General features: G+C 39.9%; 1 protein-coding gene across 4 annotated transcripts in view; it reads left to right on the forward strand.

Moving 5' to 3' along the window:
* The window catches only part of LOC148027927 (uncharacterized), a 66,493-nt gene extending 49,821 nt beyond the window's left edge, over window positions 1-16,672 (forward strand). For 3 of the 4 annotated variants that reach the window (XM_087689624.1, XM_087689622.1, XM_087689625.1), the window contains exons 8-12: window positions 1,103-1,215; window positions 13,425-13,575; window positions 13,813-14,300; window positions 14,435-14,631; window positions 14,738-16,671. In XM_087689624.1, the coding sequence (XP_087545750.1) occupies window positions 1,103-1,215; window positions 13,425-13,575; window positions 13,813-14,300; window positions 14,435-14,631; window positions 14,738-16,461 (2,673 nt within the window). In that variant the 3' untranslated portion in view covers window positions 16,462-16,671. Of the gene's footprint in view, window positions 1-1,102; window positions 1,216-13,424; window positions 13,576-13,812; window positions 14,301-14,434; window positions 14,632-14,737 lie in introns of all 4 variants that reach the window. The other variant, XM_087689623.1, reaches the window with a different exon arrangement.
* Window positions 16,673-17,626: the final 954 nt, after the last annotated feature.

Genomic DNA, 17,626 nt, shown 5'->3' on the forward strand with positions numbered 1-17,626 from the left:
CTCAGACCACATGGACAGATGGACAGCATTCTAATGATCTTTCACAAATTGACAACATCCTCTCGAAGGTGTTGGAGAGAGCTGAATGCTGGATGGTGTAATGATGTGAGGATTTGAAGGATGCACTAACAAAGACTCATATTTATAGTAGAGAATGGGGGTGAATTTGTCCTACTGTCAAAAATAAGCATTTATTTTTGGTTATTTCACATTATTGCCTTAGACTCTTCTAAGAGACTAAATTAGGGGTAAATGCTCAAGAATTATGATCAAGTGCAAACCCTGATAGTAGTGGCTTACTAGGGACACACGACTGTTTCTTGATTTGCAGGCAATCATCAAATCTCTAGCCATATGCCACATTGGGCTATATGTGCACATTCGGAATAGTTGGGTGTGATGAATGTGATGTTTGTGAGGCTGTATCTCCTTAAGGGGGTGAGCCATATCCAGCCTAGTGATGTGTTTTGTACTGATATGACTTCCTTTGTGAATTGGTGATATAGATGTGATTAGGCCAGAAGTCGATTTGTTTGATATGCTAGTAACATTAACCAACCCAACAATAGTGCTATAAGATGCTTCCACTCATAAACATTGTTTCCAAGAATGCTGTTAGTAAATTGGTCTCTGGTAGCAGTATCATGGCATATAGTTGTGCACTTAATATCTGCTGTCACAAGTGGTGAACTTATCTGTATCATGGATTCATGATGCAGTTAACTTTAGCCTTGTTATGATATTGAGCGTTGACTTGGGTGTGAATGTCCAATTCTTTTGGCTTTGCTAGACCAACAAATGATGTGTAATCTTACAGCAGCTGTGTGTAATTCTTCTCATAATTTTGTTGTTGAATTCTACAGTAGGGCGTATTTTGATAATGGTTAGTGCTTTACCTTGACGAGGGCTTATGGATTCCATTTATGCAATTTTAGGGCTGACCATATATAAGAAAATCATGTTTTATTGCAGTTTGATGTCAGTTCTGAAGTCCTGCATAGTTGCCACTTGAGAATCTGCACATATGTTTAGTGTTTTCTTGCTTGTTTTTAAGTTTTATTGTTGACTAAGAGTGCTTCTGATAAGTGTGTTGATGCTGCAGGATTGCAATTCTGGGGATGATTTTGGTAAAGATACTGTGGAACGGGATGAGAGGCGATTGACAGAACTTGGACGGAGGACTGTTGAGATGTTTGTGCTGGCCCATCTGTTCAGGTATGTCTTGTTTTACCATGATTCAGGGAAAATATTATTGACATTTAAATATGTATTTCAACAGTATGAGATGCAAACCGATACATTGTGTATTGTAAAAATTTTGTCAAGGCCCACAACTATGGTTGCATCTCATTAGTTTCTATAATCCATATAGAACACTTCCAATCTAGATTGGATGCCTGATTTTTGCTGTGCTCTTTAGAAGAGTTTGTTAGTCAGATTCTGAGTTTGAAGTAGCTCCTTTACTATTAAATGTGAAAAAAAACACAAGGCAGTGTAAAAATCCTAACTATGGGTGCTGCATCAAGCTCGACTTGGACTAAGTTGCTTTGATTGATAAGTGAAATTATTTTTGCACCTTTGGTAAGAGGATGGAACATTATAAGAATTTTGAAGGTTTGTGTGTTCACTAACAGAAGTTCGATTGAAAAAAGTTGTAAAATATGCACATTATGAAAATGATATTGTTCCCATGTAACGGTTAGGAATTTTTGTTTGTAATGAATTTGCTAGTATAAGCTATTTGAGCTTTACAACACTACTTAAGCAGTCATTTTTTATTTGTGTCAGGATCAATTCACAGATCTGGTACTTTGCTGTGGCCCAAATAATAGCTTTCTGTTTTGACATATGCAGAAATTGAGGATTGTGATCTTTTTAGGATGCCTCAATCCCAGGACACTAGACATGTAGTTTCTGAGTTTGATATCATTTGAACCTTGCTTTTGTCAAAAAGCAACATGAAAAGTGCCAAGTGAAATCTAAAGGTCTCAAGAAAAACTGAAAAATGTAGACCAAGCTCAAAAGTTGGAAAATAGCACCCAAATAGTTACTGGAACATCCTGAAACTCCACATTTTTGCCATTTCACTCTTTCCATTTCCGTTTCCATTTCTGCTGTTCTCATGCCTATAGCTATTGGAAACTCCCCAAAACTTCAATTTTTTGCCGTTTCCATTTCAAAGTCCGTTTCCCTGTTTCCCATACCTATGGTACCAAAGGAATCAAATCACATTTTAGGGCATTAGAGCCAAGGCAGCCATCAGCAGAGCTGCAAACAGTTGAACAGCAGCTGTCTCCTTCAATAGGATTCACTGGGTGAAGGTGTGTAGACCTTAACCATTGGCAGAATAGTATTCTGCCATCACCATCAATAGGAAGATTTTTGCATTGTTACGGAGTGATGCAGATTGCTGCTTTGTTTTCACTAAAGAAGGTGTTTATGCTTTAGTTTCATTAGTCAAGGCCGATCCAGGGTTCTCTAGATCAACATTTCTTCATGAATTGTGATGGTGTTTTGGACCTATCCAAACCATTTTCAAAAGATTTTGTGACAAATTTTCTCGAGGGTTTGATCAGATGTTACTTGTTGTATGCTCAACCTTTAGGGCTATATTTCAGACATGGGGAGTCGGGACATCTATCTTCCTTATCACCTTGTTTTGGCCAAACTCATCCATTCCCCTTGACAACTCCTCAACTGTTTGCTCCATCTCATCTTTGAAGAGAATTACTGCTAGTTTAGGGGCTAATAAATGCTTAGGATTGCTTGTATAACCAATTGGCCCAACCAATTTAAATGTTGGTTGGTGTAGTCAAAATTTTGACCAAGATTTAATAATTAAATTAAATTTTAGAATTAATATTCTGAGAATTAATTTAATTGGATGAAAGTTGCTGAAAAATGCATTTAGAAAGCTGGCCCTTGGCAAAACTTGCCCATGCAAGTGAGGGAAAGGCTATCAGAGGTTGTTGGAGCCTCTCTCTAGGATTGTGGAGGTTAGGAGAGAAAAAGAGTTGTTGTTGCAATTTTCCAGCCGTTGATGATCAGCCTAGCCATCGGAGGCTATCAAAGGGATGCCTCCTAGCTGATTAAGAGGCCATTAGAGGCAAGTGATAGCCCCTAAAACAGCAATTTTGGGGCCCACAAGGGCAGTTGACTACATGTAGGGCTTCTATTGATGGTGGGCTATAGTCAATTGGCCATTCACAATAGGGCAACATTGAATTTCAGCCAACTTTGGCAATGAAACTCTGAAATTTCTCTCTCCAGCTATCTATCTATTCTCTCAGGTAATTCATAGTTTTCCTCAAGGGATCCTAGCCAATTCAGTCCCAAGAGGGTGTAATTAAAGTCTTTTTACTTCTAAACTCTAATTTATAGTAGAAATCAGGGTGTACTAGCCACATCGTGAGAAGAGTGCTCATAAATTGTGGCCTAGTACTTGAAATTCAATAGCTGAAATTTGGAGATTTTAGAGAATTTCAGAAGGCTAGTTAGTAACATTAAGTTTGAGGTAGAATTTGTCTTCCAAGGAGCAAGTTGAAGGCCAATTCCCAAGCAAACCAAGGGGCAAATTGGTTTGAAGGCTTGTTGGTTGCTATGGATAGTAAGATGTATTGAAGATTGAAGGAGATCAGGTTGCATCTCAGTGTACTTCAACCTTTAGTAATACAAGTTAAAGAAGTACCGCAAGAGGCACTAGTTTTGGGGCCAATGTGGTATCCATTGTTTAAGATTCAGTGGTAACATTTACATTTTCAGTTTACGTGAATATTATGCTTGTTAAATAAAATTAGTGTTAAATTAGGTTATTTATCACCCTTTGCGAGAAGAAAGGTTGGTTTTAGCAACAAAGGTAATGGGTGGCATATTTAATGTGATTGGCATTTTCAATGTGATTTTGCAAGATTATCACTTTAGAAACTTGTTTTTTTCGTGTTATACTATTGAAAAATTACAAACCATTGATTAATGCCGTATGTGATATACTAACTAATTTGATGTAGTTGGCATATGTAATGAATGCGGTGTTCCAACTCTAGTTACACATATCTTCTTGCTTTGTATACCTCCTCTCTAGAATTAAGTATACGGGATTTGACATTGCCTCTATCAAGGCAAAACCTTCCCATGATCTCTCTTTCTTATGTTTTGTTTCACATGTTCAGTCATCCATGAATGGAAGGGGGTTTGTTAGTTATTTTTCATCTCCGTGTTTGAACACACATTATAGTATGTAAGAATGTGTTTAGGTGTGAACATCTTTCACACCACCTAGCATTAAACATTTAGGTGCATACCTCAGCCTATATATATTGAGGCCCTATCAGTTGCACTTTCATCTCACTCAATCTATTATTCAACATTAGTATTGTATACTAGATTGAAGCATGTATCTTGAAAATCTATGGAAGTAGCCTCACAAGGTTTGCTACTCACACTCATTTAATAATCTTTGTACTTAAATGGACATTCATAAATTACACCCAAATGAATATTTTGCATCAAAGGAAAACTCGGAAGTAAAAATTTTGGCTTTTAGCACCGCGGATGAAACATCTCCTTGGATCCAACTTGTGCACAAGACAGAAGTCAAGTAAAATACCCACGACATAGAAACCATTGTAGACATCAAACTCACCTCCATAGTAGCAGGGGGATGTAGTTCCATCCCCTTGGGAACGTGGGAATGCATTCCACACCCAAAAAAACCCATGGGAATGGGGCAACAGTGCGAGGGAACACCCTTTAAGGGGGAATGGCTAGGGAAACGTGGGGGGAACTTGATGTGTTGCCGTTGCCCTTTGGGAAACATGGAAAAAGAGATGTGCAGAAAGTATGGGCCTGCCTTGGGAGTCTTGTCCTTATTATTGGGAGTTGTGTGCACATTCCGTACTGTTGGAAGCAGCTGCAGGGCACCGTGCACATCGCTCAGCACCCAGGTTAGCAAGATTAATCTGATTTGCAAGTGCAATTTGTCACATCCTATAGGACCAGCAGCGAACCTCTCTCTTTCTCTCTTGGTGTGTGTGCCCTTTCAAAGGGTTATAGGGCTCGAGCTATAGTAGAAAGTCTACCTCTCTATCTCTCTCTAGATTCTCAGCCTTTACTATTTTACTATTTTACCTTTACTCTCTCTCTCAAACAGCTCTCTATGTTTACAACATCATCCCCCGCCCCCGCCCCCGTCCGCACCCTCTCCCCTCTCTCTCTCTCACACACACACACACACACACACACACACACACACACACACACACACAAGCTCTGTTTTTGCAGCATCCTCTTTCTCTCTCTCTCTCAAAATAGGCTGAGAGCCTCAGTTTTTACTGGCTACAGATCTCTTTATTATGCAAAATAGCTCTCAACCTTTTCTTTTACTAATTACAATGCTCTCTCTCTCTCTCTCTCTCTCTCTCTCTCTCTAAAACAACTGTGTTTAGTGTCTTTACAACATTCTCTCTCTCTCTCTCTCTCTCTCTCATGGAGGGTCGACCAATGCTTTTGATTTTTGAATCTGTAGAAGTCATGGCTTCCTTGGGATCAAAGCATGTGGAAAGAAAGTGATCTTAGCCTACTTGATGGGACTAGGTCGAGAAAGTGGACCATTATGCATCGAAGGGAGGTGCAAAGAAGTGGAAATGCAAAATATGTGAGCAATGGAAAATAGGAGGATCCAATCGTATGAAGCAACACTTGTGCCATGCATCGAAGGGAGGTGCAAAGAAATGGAAATGCAAAATATGTGAGCAATTGAAAACAGGAGGATCCAATCGTGTGAAGCAACACTTGTGCCATGTTGACATTGGAGCCCAAATAAATTTGTGCCCAAATACCACACTGAAAATGTAAAGGAAGCTCTTGGCAAAGTACCCAAGTGAAGAAGACAAAGCATATGCAAGGAAAAAGCAAGCAATTGATGCCTCTTTTTTTAGTGGACAAGCTGATGATGTAGTCATGGGCGATGGAGCCATGCATAGGGGACTTGGAGTTCTACGCACGGATTCAGTTAGCCACTGTTAGCTGGTGCTGCCTTGCCTTAGGTTGTGTTGTTGTCAACCAGCTCTTTGCCCAAGGAAGAGAAGGACGAGCTGCTGCTGTTTTCAGCTTGCATGCAGCTCTACATGCAGTCCCGTATGCAGCCCGCACGGAGCCTAAGGAGCTATTGTTTTCAAGGAGCTGTTGCTGTTTTCAGCTCTGCCCCTTATTTTCTCACTTTTGCCCGCCATATTCTCGGCCCTGTCTACGATTTTTTGCAAACCATAAAAGTGCAGAAACCCTAATTTTCAGATTTGGGGTTTTTCAAAAATTTTGCAATTTCCTATCTATTTTGGGCATCTCTTTTTGAATCTCAGCTCATGCTACGCAAAATTTGGGCCTTTTGTCAATTTTTGTTACCGGAGTTCAAATTGACAACCAATTCGAGGAAATTTCACAATTTCTTCAACATTCCATCAATAAATTTAGGGCTTTTGCTCGATTTGCAGTCCCACGTGCGAATCCTCATTGGAAACACCAACATTGCATAATTTCATTGACATTTGTGCAAGAAATTTGGGGCTTTTTGTCCCAGAGGCTCCGGCATATATCACGAGGCAGATTTCAGCTCCTATTCATTGTTGGCACACACCCCGAGATGACATTATTGCAGAAATTCAACCTGTAAGGTACAAATTTCTTTAATTTCTTTGAAATTTTAGGAAGAAATTTGGGTCTTTTGCTGAGCACGCATTCCAAGGCAGCAAATAAGTTGTACAACAATATTTAATTGCTGTTATAGTCAGATCGAGCAAATTTTTTTGGAAAATTCAGTAAATTTTAGTAAGAATCAGCATTAAGTTGCTGTAATTTGTACTTTTGAGTGCACACATTACGAGACAGGTGTGGTATAGCAGTACATTGCTGTTATTTCTTAGCTGAGTGCGGATTTGGGTCAAATTGGGCATACTTCGACATTTGTGTGACAATTTGGTACTTGTTACACAATTCCAAGGGGATTTTCGGTACTTTGAGGAATATAATCTATACTTTAGCATAGAAGTATTTGGCAGCAGATTTTTGTCCATTACTGGCAACATGGCACATCATGGGACTAATGATTAAAGTGACATCCTTGGTGTCCTCACTCAGGAGGACAAACTTAATGGATCAAATTACCCGTTGTGAAGTTTTATGATTCGCAATCTTCTTGTAGCGAAGGACTTGTGGAACTATGTTACAAGTGATTTGTAATGACCAGGAGGTCTTGCACCTAAAACACCTCAATGTTATTGTTGCAGATGGTTTTGACTTCATGCTTCTACATGTCTTGTTTATGCTTGGCATTACAAAGAATTTATTGTCTATCTTTGCTTTTAACAAGCATGGCTTTCAGCTCATCTTTGAGAATGACAAATGCACTATTAGAGATAGAGAGATGGATTATGTACTCAGGCTATCTAGGACCCTATATAAGGGTTTGTCTTTGTTGGATACCTATAATGCACAGCCTCATGATGCTCTGACAATCACTACTCTATCACTCGCTATGCAAAAAGGCAGAGCTATGGCATGCCTACTATGGACATATGACTTTTGGGAGTTTGATGACCTTTCAGAGGTATCATATGGTAGATTGATTGCCTCTTGTGAAGACTCCACCTCCTCATGCATGCGAGGGATGTATTTTGGCCAAGATGCACAGATTTGCCTTAAAAAGAGGATGGTGCGATAGGTGCTATCTGGAAGTTGTAGCTTATTCACTATGATGTTTGTGGTTCCATGAGGACACGTGCACTTGGAGGTCATCTTTACTTTGTTACATTTATTGATGACTATACTTAGTATACATGGGTATATGGGTTGAAAGCAAAATCTAATGTGTTTATACATTTTAAACATCTTGTTGCAAAGCTTGAGGTTGAAACTGGCTTGAAAGTGCAAACACTTCGCACGGATAGAGGGGAGGAGTACATGTCTCGTGCTTTTGAGACATATTTGCTTGATCATGGCATTACGCATCGAGCCATTGTAAAAAATGACTCCTCAGTAGAATGGTGTTGTTGAAAGGAAGAATCGCACTCTTATGGAGATGACTCGTTGTGTGCTCAAAAGCAAGGTGTTTCCTCATAAATTTTGGTTAGAAGGCCTTTAGTGTGCAAATCATGTGTTGAATCGTGCACCCACTAAGGCATTAAAGACGATCACTCTGTTTGAAGCTTGGCATGGCAAGAAACCCAAGGTTGACTACTTTTGGGTGTTTGCTTGCACCGCCTATGCACATGTTCCGAAAGAGCTTCATGGGAAGCTTGATGACAAGGTTGTAAAATGCATATGTATTGGCTATAGTCCCAAAAGTAAGGGCTATTGCTTGTACGACACATGCACAAAAAACTTTTTTGTCAGTAGGGATGTCATATTTGCTGAAAATGCTGCATTTTCACATGATCAGTTTCAAATGCCAGCCACTTAGGACATTGGTGATGTGTTTGAGGGTCTCTTGCCACTTTCTTTGGAGTCTGTGCATGCTGTAAATGGTTGGACAAACATAATATAGCAAGCTGTTGCTACACCATATGCGCTTGAACAGCAAGGTATTGATGATGGTTTGCCACATGCAGTACAACAAGAAAGCGCTACTGTGAATGCAACAAAAACAATTCCGGGTTGGCTGTTACAAATCCCCAAGGAGAGTAAAATGGATGCTCCTTTAGCTCAATGCTCTAGAAGGGCTGCTAGACATATAGCATATAATGCAAGGGGAGCCCATTTGGCTGATTTTACGGAAGTAGATGATTGTGATGAGCATGTATTTATGAGCTCATTGTTGGATGATGATGAGCCTATTGCCTTGGATGAAGCTTAGCAAGATATACATTGGATGCATGCTATGTAGGATGAGTTAGACTCTATTTCCACTAACTCTACATGGGATCTTATGGATTTACCACTTGGTAAGAAGGCCATTCGCACAAAATGGGTTTTTAAACTGAAACGCAAAGGATGATGGTACTATTGATAGGTACAAAGCACGGTTGGTAGCAAAAGGCTATGCATAGAATAAGGCCATAGATTATGAAGGGACTTTTGCTTCTACATCCCATATGAGCAGGGTGAGATATGTAATTGCTATGGTTGCAAATTATGGTTGGAAGGTACATCAGTTGGACATTAAGATAACATTTTTGAATGGGGATTTGCATGAGGATGCTTATTTGTCACAACCTCCAAGGTTTGTGGTGGTTAAGGGAAAAGAGCACATGGTATGCAAGCTAAACAAAGCTCCTTATGGTCTCAAATAGGCTCCTTGTGCATGGTACTCTAAAATTGATGCATATTTGGCCAACAAAGGATTCAAAAATAGTCCAATTGTTTGGCTGATCTACATTTACCATTGGAGAGTTGTACACCCATTCTTTTTGACAATCAGAGCGCTATTGCAGCGGCACGAAATCGTGTGTTTCATGCTCGCACAAAACATATTGAGGTGCATTATCATTATTTCAGAGAGAGATGCTATGCAAGAGAGATCAATTTGATGTATGTTCCTACATAGGAAAATGTTGCAGACATTTTTACCAAGTTACTACCTCATGAGAAGTTTGAGAGTTTTCACAAGTCCTTAAACTTGCTACCCTTTAGTGATTGATCATTCCTGTACTTTACCACATTGGTATTGCAGGGGGGTGTTACAATTTGCCAATTCTATGGGCAGTGCCCAATGTTTTAGTCTTTAGTTTTTTTAAAAAAAAGTTCTTAGGGTGAACACAACTAAAGTTATAAGTTGTGTTACCACTCTTAGTGTTAGAGTTAGAGTCGGTTAACTCTAGTTTAGCTAGAGCTAGGTCTATCTTAGACCTATCTTGTACCTTTCATTCTCATTCTTTTAGTTCAGCAAATGCACTCTACTATTTTGCTTCAACACACTTTGATTGTCTCTCTTTTCTCTCCTACATAGCTGGCTGTCATTTTCCAACATGCTATTGCGAGACATTGATGACAAACATAATGACATGCTATGGTTTTTCTCTATTTTCAGGAGCTAGTAGGACCGATATCGATATTAGGTTCTCTTCGAGGCACCTTGATGGTGGCTTGATCACCCATTGCTTAGGTATCCATGGTTCTATTTGGTGCTTCTATGTCGTATGGAATACAATGAATCATTCTCATTGTATCATTGTATTGTATCAGATCACCATGATGTGAGAGGATGTTAGGAGTATTATCAGCTCATGAGTGAGTCTGGGCCATTTTTAGGCGTTTTATTGTGGCATGTATGATGCATATTTGGGCATGTATTATTGCCCAACTTGATACATTATTTACATTCTTTTTGTTGTATTTATTTGGGCTTCTCCACATTTAGTCATTCATCACTTACTGATGAAGTGCATATCTTGGTGGAGAGATGAGCCAGTGCCAGTGTCAACGCACTAGTGACTCATTGTTGTACGTGATTGTCTCGTGTTTGGTATATGGATTTCATTTCTCAAGAATTTTTCTAGGTTCTCTTCTTTGCAGTTGTCTCTCTTTCTTTATCTTTTGTCTTGTGTTTAACAGTTTATTTCAGAACTTGTTTATGCTTCCATTGTCGTGTCAACTTCTAACACTTTGCTCATTGTTTGAGCAATTTGCTGAAAGACATGGGTAGCTTGTTATCGATTGGTCTCTTCATCCAAAAGGGAAAGTATATAATCAGTTTCATCCAAAACCATCAGTTCGTTCTTAGTGAGTTCCGTAAGAGATCACCTAAAAAAGATCTCTTGAAGTACTCTGATTATGGGGCACATACACTTGAGCTTCAAACATTGGCAATGCAGATTTTGTCTCAAGGTGCAAGCTTCTCTCCCATTGAGCAACTATGGAGTGTATTTGGGCATGTTGCATCTAAAAATAGGAATAGATTTGGGACAAAACAAGTGAATGATCTGATATTTGTGAGTGTAAACTTGCGCTTTCTTGCAAAGGTGGCTTCCCTCAAGGCAGAAAAGGTTATAGCTCTTGATGAAGAAGAAGTCCTCGGATGATGAGGATGAGAGGACACCTATGCCTCTAGATATGGCTGATGATTAGGATGCTTTGGAACTTGCAAATATTGATTTCGATGATGATATGGCTTTCTTAGACAATGTGGACGATAGCCTTTTGGATAGTCTTGCTACTAGTGGCAGCTATGTATGATCCAATGGTTACTTTGAGAGACTTTCAAATTCCAAGGTGCTATATTTTGTCCACTATAGTTGTTAGTTGATGCTTCTTGACTTTTTTTATGTATTATTATCTTAGATTATCATCTATTTTGGATCTCATGTGCCATTTCAATGTAAGCAAACTTTCATCTATGATAAAGACACTCATGTTTTGCAAATTATACATGTGTTTTTCAAAGAGCTTTTATGAAATATATAAATGAATAGTTTGAAATATATAAATCATGTATACAGTACAAGTCATTCCTGTTACGTTGCCATTCCCCTTGGGGCTTCGTTCCCGTTCCCTCAGGACCTCTTGTATCCATTTCCGTTCATGTTCCATTGCTACTATGCTCCCCTCCTAGCCCTAGAGCAAAATTGGCTCACCCTTGGGCTTGTGGCCAGCCACGCATTGGGCCGCACTCATGCTATGTTAGTTATTATTCATCTTTGTGTGTGAACATGCATTATATTGTGTAAGAGAGTGTATTTAGGTGTGAACATCTTTGACATTGTTGAGTGGAGGAGGTCATGAACAAAGGCCAGCATCATGCAGATGGAACTTCACGGGGGGGCACAGAGAGAGAGAGAGAGAGAGAGAGAGAGAGAGAGAGAGAGAGAGAGATTAACGTTTGCTGAGGCTGAAAATGGCATATGAGACAAAACTATGTACAATCGTAATAGTTGCCAGATAATCAGTGGTATATAGTGCAAAGCAGAGTGTATAGTGCTTTTGATAAGTTTGCTAGAGGGTGATTAAAGGTTTTCCTCATTTTTTTTGTTGCTTACAGAAAGTTGCTGATAGGGGGAATTTAGATAGTGTCCTGCAGCCAGCTCTAGGTTGGGCATATGCACTTCTTGTCCTGGGTGCCTAACTATTTTATGCATTCTTGTGCCACATGAGTTGTACACCACAGTTACACAGTTCACGTAGTGGAGATAAGTTGATACTTTGTTGAACTGTTCATTTTGACCTAATCCTTATAAGTGGAATGTAAATGGTCCCACATTCTAGCAGAATGATAGGCTGCTGCTTAGTCCTGTTAGGGCTGAGACAACAAATTGGTGCACAAATTGCTTAATGATAGGCTGCTGCTAAGGGCTAAGGCAACTAATTGGTGCACAAATTGCTCAATGCTCATGCTCCATGTTTTGTTCTTCCTTCTTTTTGAAATCGCGAGATATCCGAACAGATTTCATCTTTGATGGATTTCCTCTTATTGCTTCAGTAAGGATGTTGCCAACAGTATGCCTAGGTTGTTCAGAGTGGAGCATATCACGAAGTCAGACATGATGGACTTTGAATGGCATTTTAATATTTGCATAGCTAATCTTGTCAAAAGTAACCTTGCTCTTGAGTCTTGGCAAACCTTCAAATATTAAGCAATATTGGTTGAAAAAACCCCTGGAAAACCTGCAAAATTTCAACCAGTGTTTTCACACTTTTGAGAGTTGCAGCCACTAATGTCTTAAAAGGTGGGTGTGACATAAGCCAGTTATAGATTGTTAACTTCAAGATGTGCTATACTCTAAGGTCCTTTAACCTCCAGTGTTTTTGAGTTTGTTGTTGCTTCCTTTGAGGGGTGCTTTTAATGTCACAGTCAAAGAGCAGATGAAAGAAAAAGTGATGTCTAGCTCAAGATGACAGGGTGCCACAAAGCTTGAAAAAATAATTTATGAGGAGTTTCAAGTTTTGAGTAAAGGAGGAGACTAGATACACATCTTATCAGGATCTGTGCCTCTTGATATTAAAAAGAAAAAAGATATGTTTCAATTCATGATTGTTGACAAGGACTGTTGTCACAGCCAGAGCTAGGTGGAACTACTACACACAATGTGTTGTTCGTGAATTTTAGTTATTTCTTCTATATTAGCTTTCAGTGTGTCAAAGATCTGCTTTTTCATTCAGAAGATGTGATCTGATTCGCTTTCTTCTTGTTTGCTTGAAGTTCAGCACTAGTGATCAGTTCTTTTTATTTCACTGTCAGGAGATGGATGCACTATTACAAAACTTTTTGTTCATTGATTCTAGTTACGACTTCGATATTAGGTTTCAGTGTGTCAAATATTTGGTTTTTCATTCGGATGTGACATGCTGACCTGGTTTTTCTTTGTTTGCTTAGGATCTTAGCACTAGTGATCAGTTGTTTTTATTTTTGTCCTTTTAGCTTTCAACAAATGGCCTCAGGTTGCTATGCATTTCGATGTTGGTTACATACTTCTCATGTCCCTTCTTTTGCCGGTCTTCAGTAACCGTGTCGAGGTGGCCTATCTTGAAGCAATTGCTTTGAAAAGACAGGAGGAACTTATCCGTGAAGAGGAAGCAGCAGGGCAAGCTGAAATTGAGCTAAAAGCAAGACGTGAAGCCGCAGAGAAGGAGAAGCGTACCAAGAAAAAACAGGTTAGAATCCACAGCCTTCTGTTAGGCCTGTTGAGGAGATGGCACAAAGATGATATTTACATATGCCAATGTTTTGCTGACTTGGGCCCTATGGTCAATTTAATAATTTACAACTTTAATACACTAGAATCCTGGAGCAATTTTGTCTGGTGAATTACATAAAATGTCAAGGAAGCAGTAGTGAGATTGTGGACTATTTTCAGTTTCATGTTTAGTTTGTTGATTTACTTAAATTAGGCTAAGCAAAGGCGAAACAAATGCAAAGATAAAGATAAAGAGTTGAATCCGAAGGGATCAGCCATAGCTCAACTCCAAGAATTGCAGCATAGAGAGGGTTCTGCAAACAATAGGGATTCAGATGTGTCGATGTTGAAAGGGGCAGTGGTCTCCAATGCAGACCTTAGAGAGGAAGATGATGATTCAAGTGTTTTGGACACAACAGATGGCATTGTAGGTACGTTAAGGCCTGCTGTTGATGATGGGGATGCTGACAATGCAATGTGGGAACGAGAAGGATTTGAAACACATTATATGATGGAAGCTAGCTTCAGTGGAGGTTCTTGTCTCAATTTTGTTCAGAATGGACGGTTGGGTCATCAAATCATTCTTGATGACAGCTCATCCACATGCTCATCAGATTCTATCCCGCCAATTAATGGGACATTTAATGGGTCCAGCAGGAGGAGGTCAAACATGACTGATCAAAGGCATATTTCAGCAAACAGGTTTGTATGGGATTGCCATCAATCTTTCACTCCAACCACTTATTCTTTCCCTTTTCTTCAAGTTGAAGGAAGTGTTGAAATCTTTACTTTTTGTTGTGAGATTTATTTGCTTGATAGCTATATTTGCATTGTAGGGGACTATTCAGAGCCAGTGGAACATATGAAAAGGAGTCAAGGTATGTGGACATGGATGGAACTCCCTGGAGTAGATTAGGGACGGTGGCTGCTACAGAGCCCAGCTGTAGCTCAGGAGATCTTGATGCAGAGACAATTATTACGTCCTTGAAGAAGCGTGTTCAACGGCTTCAGCAGCGCCTTCAAGAAAAGGCAAGTGTTATAGCATGCAAATCGTACTGTTTATTTTAGTCATTTAGAAGCTGCACAATTTTCCAGATCCATAGTGTATTCTAATTGACTTAATATACTCTGACAGGAAGAAGAGGTTGTCTCGTTGCATGGGCAGCTTAGTTTCTATAAGCTTAAGTATGCCAGTGATCCCGAACAGAAGTGTGACTCTACGGTGTGTGAGCAACGGCTAGGTACTCCAGAGAGAGAGAGCCTCGATGTTGCACAGACTCAGATAAATATTGAAGCTGAGATGCAGACTACTGGAAGGGCTACTGGAAAAGATGCTGCAGTAATAACTGGGTCCAGTTCTGTTTCCATGAGTAGTCTAACTGACCTGAAGGACACGGCTGTGTCACAGCCTCAAACTGTAGGTACATGTGATGTGCCAGAGGTACGATCAAGCTCAGCTGCATTGGCTCAATTGAGTGGTTCATCAGAAGATTCAGTTGCTTCACCCATTGGCGATACTGCAGAGACAAATCTCTCAAGGCCATCCAGTGCTCCTGATGTTGCAGAACTTCCGAAGGCAAACTTTTCTAGCACGCAACAGCTCCATCCATCAGCACACCCCCTGACCCGTTCAACTAGTGCAACAGGCAGGCTGGGAATAACAACTTCAGAGCGCACAACGATCAGCCCTGCTGCACAGCAGGCCTTATCAGCTACACAGTCTTATAGAAATAATACAGCAGCTGGTGTAATTCAAGGCAACAGCAGCATTGCTCCTTCGAGTCCCTTTGTAGCAGCTCCACTAGCAGGTGGTGGCATCAGACCTTATGTAAATACTCACACAAATGGTGGGACACCTAATGGGCTCTCCCACCCAATGGCAGGTGGGCCAGGTTTTAGAGATTCACCTGCTTCTCTTAAATCCTATTCACAGACTATCCCTTCTGTGTGTGCACCTCAGACTGCTCAGGGTGCCAATGCCATAACTGGGACAGAAGGTGTTCCGGCTGAGGGGATTTCTGCACTAGGGTTGGATAATAGGTACCCTGGACCAAGTCGAAGTAATATGGGGTTCACTTTTGGAACACTGACTCCTGAAATTCTTCGCTTGCAACATCAGCAAGATCAAGGACATCATTATACAAATGGTACATCATTGCATATGGAGCTGCAATCACAGACACACACTTTCTATCAAGAACAAAGGCCTATCCAGCATCGTTCCAAAAGTGGGGCCCACTGCTTGGATTTCATGAAAACATCCAACGATATATTACATAATGGCATAGACCAAGCTGGAAGAATCTGGCAGGCTACTCACACTAGTGCAGAAGCCTCTACAAGTGGTGTTGTAATGTCTGAATTTCCTCATTTGGACATTATCAATGAGCTATTAGATGATGACAAGATGCTGAATGCCTTTTTGCAACAGCCTGGTATACAGAGTCTTCCACGCCATCTTTCATACCATGATATTCACAGGCTTTGTAATGGTCAATTTCCTGTGGAGATTTCTGTTCTTGCTGAGGGTTTGGATAAGAGTGACAGGGGACTGCATTCTGAGGACTCTCTGAGGATACCATTTCTTAGAGAGAGCATTCAGTTGCTTCATCCTGCCACCCATCCTCATTTACCACGTTCTTTCAGTCATCATAACTGCTCAGTGGATGGCATGGTGGGTCAACCTTGGCCAGTTACTAATAATGATTTTCCCATTCACAGTTGCATGAATGGCACACAGAATGGTCTGGATGTTTTTATGGGGTATCCCTTCCAAAGTCCTCATCTACCATTTGGAGACTGCCCTGCGTTTGCTGTTGGGCAGAATGGGTATCCTATGTATTCACCAATTAAGCATCCTTGACAATCTTGATTATAGGGTCAAAGATTAGTTGTTTCTTAAGTACACATTCAATGTGTATCTTAAGTACACATTCAATGAACTGGTTTTGGTCTCTCCTCCCTCAATGGATTTATTGTCCCTCTGTTTTCATGGTCTGATTTGTATGAGGAATATTCTGGATTGTTAAGGATCATATGGTTCAAAGTAGCTTTTAACTAGAAAATTTCAGTCTCTCAAACGTGAGCAGAATCTAACACATTTTTGAAAGGTCTGAGTAATTCCCTACTTCAAGTTCATTCACTCTCCCATGTATATGCACACACGGAGGTGAGGTATAAAAGTCTAGTCAACCACCTCTTATTAATACTTCGAATATAATAGAATTTCAAAGGGCAAGGTGTAAGGTACAAGCATGGATTGATAGAGCGAGGTTATTCCTCCATGTTTGCTGGTTGCTAGTGCGATAAAAAAGTTTAGTGAAATTGAAAGTAAACAGATAATGGTACAACACATAGATCTGTAGTCAATTATAGCAGTTGAGTTTCACCGATGGACGTGTTTTTGTTATTTGGCCATCACAGGAAGCAGTTGTGCAGGCCAGAGAAATAGAACAACTACACATCCAGTTGCCTTGTGTTAGCAGTTGGCTTACTTGTTTATCATCTCCCTAGTTGAAGCATATTATCATTTAACCAATTGGAATAGAGCAGGCCAAGGTTTGATGTCTTGATTGGAGTGGCACATTGGTGGAGGGTTGGAGTCCTATGACACAACGTATGGAATGCCATGATTCCATGCATATTTATCGCCTGGATACAAGAAAGTGACCTAAGCTAGAGCAAAAATGCTGAACCTGATATAAGCATGCTATACTACTATGGATCTACAATCATGATAGCCATTCTCAATAAACAAATAAATCTTTTGAAATAAGAAATGCAAGCAAAAAATGGAATATTAGTGGCTCTGAATTTCGAAAATGAAAGTGACATGACTATGTCATCTGAGGACAATTCTCATGGGTTATCAAAGCATGATTATTTGTCGTCCTAACTAAGATAGCGACTTGGGCACCCTTGAAAGCCCATTTTAATATATTAGACATGTCCATGGTAGTAACTAAATCTTTTGAAATAGAAAATTCAAGCTAAAAATAGAAAATTTAGGTTTGAATTTTGAAAACTGG

Source organism: Lygodium microphyllum, chromosome 12 (genome assembly GCF_053477565.2).
Source record: "Lygodium microphyllum isolate KBCC chromosome 12, Lygodium_microphyllum_v1.1.10, whole genome shotgun sequence".
In the NCBI taxonomy this organism is placed as follows: Eukaryota; Viridiplantae; Streptophyta; class Polypodiopsida; order Schizaeales; family Lygodiaceae; genus Lygodium; species Lygodium microphyllum.